Raw genomic sequence first — 6000 nt, 5'->3', positions numbered from 1 at the left:
GCCAAGATGGCCGATAGCAACAATATCTGACATACTGAGGGAGAGAAGAAAGCAGGAGTGGATGACTGACATAACAAGTAGCCAAGGTGGCCGATAGCAACAATATCTGACATACTGAGGGAGAGAAGAAATCAGGAGCGGATGACTGACATAACAAGTAGCCAAGATGGCCGATAGCAACAATATCTGACATACTGAGGGAGAGAAGAAATCAGGAGCAGCTGACTGACATAACAAGTAGCCAAGATGGCCGATAGCAACAATATCTGACATACTGAGGGAGAGAAGAAAGCAGGAGTGGCTGACTGACATAACAAGTAGCCAAGATGGCCGATAGCAACAATATCTGACATACTGAGGGAGAGAAGAAATCAGGAGCAGCTGACTGACATAACAAGTAGCCAAGATGGCCGATGGCAATAATATCTGACATACTGAGGGAGAGAAGAAAGCAGGAGTGCCTGACTGACATAACAAGTAGCCAAGATGGCCGATAGCAACAATATCTGACATACTGAGGGAGAGAAGAAATCAGGAGCAGCTGACTGACATAACAAGTAGCCAAGATGGCCGATAGCAACAATATCTGACATACTGAGGGAGAGAAGAAAGCAGGAGTGCCTGACTGACAGATAACAAGAAGCCAAGATGGCCGACAGAAACTGACAATATCTGACATACTGAGGGAGAGAAGAAAGCAGGAGTGCCTGACTGACATAACAATTAGCCAAGATGGCCGATAGCAACAATATCTGACATACTGAGGGAGAGAAGAAATCAGGAGCAGCTGACTGACAGATAACAAGAAGCCAAGATGGCCGACAGAAACTGACAATATCTGACATACTGAGGGAGAGAAGAAATCAGGAGCAGCTGACTGACAAATAACAAGAAGCCAAGATGGCCGACAGAAAGCGACAATATCTGACATACTGAGGGAGAGAAGAAAGCAGGAGCAACTGACAGATAACAAGAAGCCAAGATGGCCGACAGAAAGCGACAATATCTGACATACTGAGGGAGAGAAGAAAGCAGGAGCGGCTGACTGACATAACAAGTAGCCAAGATGGCCGATAGCAACAATATCTGACATACTGAGGGAGAGAAGAAATCAGGAGCAGCTGACTGACAGATAACAAGGGGCCAAGATGGCCGACAGAAACTGACAATATCTGACATACTCAGGGAGAGAAGAAAGCAGGAGCAACTGACAGATAACAAGGGGCCAAGATGGCCGACAGCGACAAAATCTGACATACTGAGGGAGAGAAGAAAGCAGGCTGACTGACAGATAACAAGAAGCCAAGATGGCCGACAGTAAGCGACAATATCTGACTTACTGAGGGAGAGAAGAAAGCAGCAGCAACTGACTGACATAACAAGAGGCCAAGATGGCCGACAGCGACAATATCTGATATACTGAAGGAGAGAAGAAAGCAGGAGCAACTGACTGACATAACAAGAGGCCAAGATGGCTGACAGAAAGCGACAATATCTGACATACTGAAGGAGAGAAGAAACCAGGAGCGGCTGACTGACAGATAACATGGGGCCAAGATGGCCGTCAGAAAGTGACAATATCTGACATACTGAGGGAGAGAAGAAACCAGGAGCGGCTGACTGACAGATAACATGGGGCCAAGATGGCCGACAGAAAGCGACAATATCTGACATACTGAGGGAGAGAAGAAACCAGGAGCGGCTGACTGACAAATAACAAGGAGCCAAGATGGCCGATAGACAGCGACAATATCTGACATACTGAGAGAGAAGAAATCAGGAGCGGCTGACTGACAGATATCATGGGGCCAAGATGGCCGTCAGAAAGTGACAATATCTGACATACTGAGGGAGAGAAGAAACCAGTAGCGGCTGACTGACAGATAACAAGGGGCCAAGATGGCCGTCAGAAAGTGACAATATCTGACATACTGAGGGAGAGAAGAAAGCAGGAGCGGCTGACTGACAAATAACAAAGGAGCCAAGATGGCCGATAGACAGCGACAATATCTGACATACTGAGAGAGAAGAAATCAGGAGCGGCTGACTGACAGATAACATGGGGCCAAGATGGCTGACAGAAAGTGACAAATCTACGTTCCGCCCGGAGTGAAGACGACATTTCTGTGGTAGAAAAATAGTTTTATTTATCAGTACAGTTAAATCGCTTCACACAGGAGTGTAAGCTGGGACCTCGCGATCCGCCATTAGTAAAATATATTGTACCGTTACAATATTAACCTGTCGTATCTCCCATTGATCCACCAAGAGGACAGCGGCCAAACCAACTGTGCAGATGCCGCGTCCGCAGACCGGAAGTCACCACTTATGACATCTTTTATTTAGCGTTAGTCCATTAACTACATTCATTAAAATAATTAAGACGGCCCGTCCCCTTGCGCAGGGCCGCAGCAGACAGGACTAGTATTGGCAAACCAGCCTGGTAGTAAACACTGAGGTTGCAGCTGAAAACGTGTAAAATGGCGCGTTGCGAGAGGCTCATCTTTATGGCAGTGTCGACTGTGTGGCAGAATTCTGGAGGTGACCAATATCCCGGATCGAGCCCTCTCATCTAGTGTGAAAGCAGCATGGAGATGGCGTCATTAGGACCCTCTTCATTATTCCCTTTTGTAAAGTGTCTCCGCTACAGGCTTCGCCTTCTTGTCTTCAGATTCCGTTACACAAAACGGAACCATAGTCCGTCTTCTACCGAACGCGAGGCTCACAGCATTTTTCTAGACGTCTGGAGACGCACATTCAGTTCGGAAAGTTGCTGCGGAGTAGCGAGAGTACGCAGCAGGCTGTTCTCATGCTCCAAAATGCCGTTCCTCTCTGTGAGGTCTTTAATTTGTTCCCGTAACGCCTCCACCTCCTCACGTACAGCAAAAAGGAGGTGAGTCTTCACCAGATCCTGGGGACAGCAGTGCGAAGACAGTATAACACACAGATACAGCACCACAAAAAGGTGTAGTACAAGAATAGTAGATACAGGACAGGATGGAGGTGTAGTGTAGAGCTGTGTATACCGTACAGGAATAGTATATACAGGGCAGGATGGAGGTGTAGTGTAGAGCTGTATACAGTACAGGAATAGTATATACAGGGGAGGATGGAGGTGTAGTGTAGAGCTGTATATACAGTACAGGAATAGTATATACAGGACAGGATGGAGGTGTAGTGTAGAGCTGTGTATACAGTACAGGAATAGTATATACAGGGGAGGATGGAGGTGTAGTGTAGAGCTGTATATACAGTACAGGAATAGTATATACAGGGCAGGATGGAGGTGTAGTGTAGAGCTGTGTATACACAGTACAGGAATAGTATATACAGGGCAGGATGGAGGTGTAGTGTAGAGCTGTATATACAGTACAGGAATAGTATATACAGGGCAGGATGGAGGTGTAGTGTAGAGCTGTATACAGTACAGGAATAGTATATACAGGGCAGGATGGAGGGTGTAGTGTAGAGCTGTATACACAGTACAGGAATAGTATATACAGGGCAGGATGGAGGTGTAGTGTAGAGCTGTATACAGTACAGGAATAGTATATACAGGACAGGATGGAGGTGTAGTGTAGAGCTGTGTATACAGTACAGGAATAGTATATACAGGACAGGATGGAGGTGTAGTGTAGAGCTGTATACAGTACAGGAATAGTATATACAGGGCAGGATGGAGGTGTAGTGTAGAGCTGTGTATACAGTACAGGAATAGTATATACAGGACAGGATGGAGGTGTAGTGTAGAGCTGTATACAGTACAGGAATAGTATATACAGGGCAGGATGGAGGTGTAGTGTAGAGCTGTATATACAGTGCAGGAATAGTATATACAGGGCAGGATGGAGGTGTAGTGTAGAGCTGTATATACAGTACAGGAATAGTATATACAGGGCAGGATGGAGGTGTAGTGTAGAGCTGTGTATACAGTACAGGAATAGTATATACAGGGCAGGATGGAGGTGTAGTGTAGAGCTGTGTATACAGTACAGGAATAGTATATACAGGACAGGATGGAGGTGTAGTGTAGAGCTGTATATACAGTACAGGAATAGTATATACAGGACAGGATGGAGGTGTAGTGTAGAGCTGTATACAGTACAGGAATAGTATATACAGGGCAGGATGGAGGTGTAGTGTAGAGCTGTGTATACAGTACAGGAATAGTATATACAGGGCAGGATGGAGGTGTAGTGTAGAGCTGTATACAGTACAGGAATAGTATATACAGGGCAGGATGGAGGTGTAGTGTAGAGCTGTATACAGTACAGGAATAGTATATACAGGGCAGGATGGAGGTGTAGTGTAGAGCTGTATATACAGTACAGGAATAGTATATACAGGGCAGGATGGAGGTGTAGTGTAGAGCTGTATATACAGTACAGGAATAGTATATACAGGACAGGATGGAGGTGTAGTGTAGAGCTGTATATACAGTACAGGAATAGTATATACAGGGCAGGATGGAGGTGTAGTGTAGAGCTGTATATACAGTACAGGAATAGTATATACAGGGCAGGATGGAGGTGTAGTGTAGAGCTGTATATACAGTACAGGAATAGTATATACAGGGCAGGATGGAGGTGTAGTGTAGAGCTGTGTATACAGTACAGGAATAGTATATACAGGGCAGGATGGAGGTGTAGTGTAGAGCTGTGTATACAGTACAGGAATAGTATATACAGGGCAGGATGGAGGTGTAGTGTAGAGCTGTGTATACAGTACAGGAATAGTATATACAGGGCAGGATGGAGGTGTAGTGTAGAGCTGTGTATACAGTACAGGAATAGTATATACAGGGCAGGATGGAGGTGTAGTGTAGAGCTGTGTATACAGTACAGGAATAGTATATACAGGGCAGGATGGAGGTGTAGTGTAGAGCTGTGTATACAGTACAGGAATAGTATATACAGGGCAGGATGGAGGTGTAGTGTAGAGCTGTGTATACAGTACAGGAATAGTATATACAGGGCAGGATGGAGGTGTAGTGTAGAGCTGTGTATACAGTACAGGAATAGTATATACAGGGCAGGATGGAGGTGTAGTGTAGAGCTGTGTATACAGTACAGGAATAGTATATACAGGGCAGGATGGAGGTGTAGTGTAGAGCTGTGTATACAGTACAGGAATAGTATATACAGGGCAGGATGGAGGTGTAGTGTAGAGCTGTATATACAGTACAGGAATAGTATATACAGGGCAGGATGGAGGTGTAGTGTAGAGCTGTATATACAGTGCAGGAATAGTATATACAGGACAGGATGGAGGTGTAGTGTAGAGCTGTATACAGTACAGGAATAGTATATACAGGACAGGATGGAGGTGTAGTGTAGAGCTGTATACAGTACAGGAATAGTATATACAGGGCAGGATGGAGGTGTAGTGTAGAGCTGTATATACAGTACAGGAATAGTATATACAGGACAGGATGGAGGTGTAGTGTAGAGCTGTATACAGTACAGGAATAGTATATACAGGGCAGGATGGAGGTGTAGTGTAGAGCTGTATACAGTACAGGAATAGTATATACAGGGCAGGATGGAGGTGTAGTGTAGAGCTGTATACAGTACAGGAATAGTATATACAGGGCAGGATGGAGGTGTAGTGTAGAGCTGTATATACAGTACAGGAATAGTATATACAGGGCAGGATGGAGGTGTAGTGTAGAGCTGTATACAGTACAGGAATAGTATATACAGGGCAGGATGGAGGTGTAGTGTAGAGCTGTGTATACAGTACAGGAATAGTATATACAGGGCAGGATGGAGGTGTAGTGTAGAGCTGTATATACAGTACAGGAATAGTATATACAGGGCAGGATGGAGGTGTAGTGTAGAGCTGTATATACAGTACAGGAATAGTATATACAGGGCAGGATGGAGGTGTAGTGTAGAGCTGTATACAGTACAGGAATAGTATATACAGGACAGGATGGAGGTGTAGTGTAGAGCTGTGTATACAGTACAGGAATAGTATATACAGGGCAGGATGGAGGTG

The 6000-nt window shown here is 45.1% G+C and overlaps 1 protein-coding gene across 1 annotated transcript in view; it reads right to left on the bottom strand.

Moving 5' to 3' along the window:
* Nucleotides 1-2131: 2131 nt before the first annotated feature.
* TSC22D4 (TSC22 domain family member 4) overlaps nt 2132-6000 on the bottom strand; it is a 54590-nt gene continuing 50721 nt past the window's right edge. Inside the window, exon 5 of the mRNA XM_075343277.1 lies at nt 2132-2911. Within this exon, the coding sequence (XP_075199392.1) occupies nt 2723-2911 (189 nt within the window). The 3' untranslated portion in view covers nt 2132-2722. The remainder of the gene's footprint in view (nt 2912-6000) is intronic.

Source organism: Anomaloglossus baeobatrachus, chromosome 4, assembly GCF_048569485.1.
Source record: "Anomaloglossus baeobatrachus isolate aAnoBae1 chromosome 4, aAnoBae1.hap1, whole genome shotgun sequence".
In the NCBI taxonomy this organism is placed as follows: Eukaryota; Metazoa; Chordata; class Amphibia; order Anura; family Aromobatidae; genus Anomaloglossus; species Anomaloglossus baeobatrachus.
The sequence above is the reverse complement of the archived record's forward strand: the minus strand, read 5'-3'. Positions and strand labels throughout refer to the sequence as shown.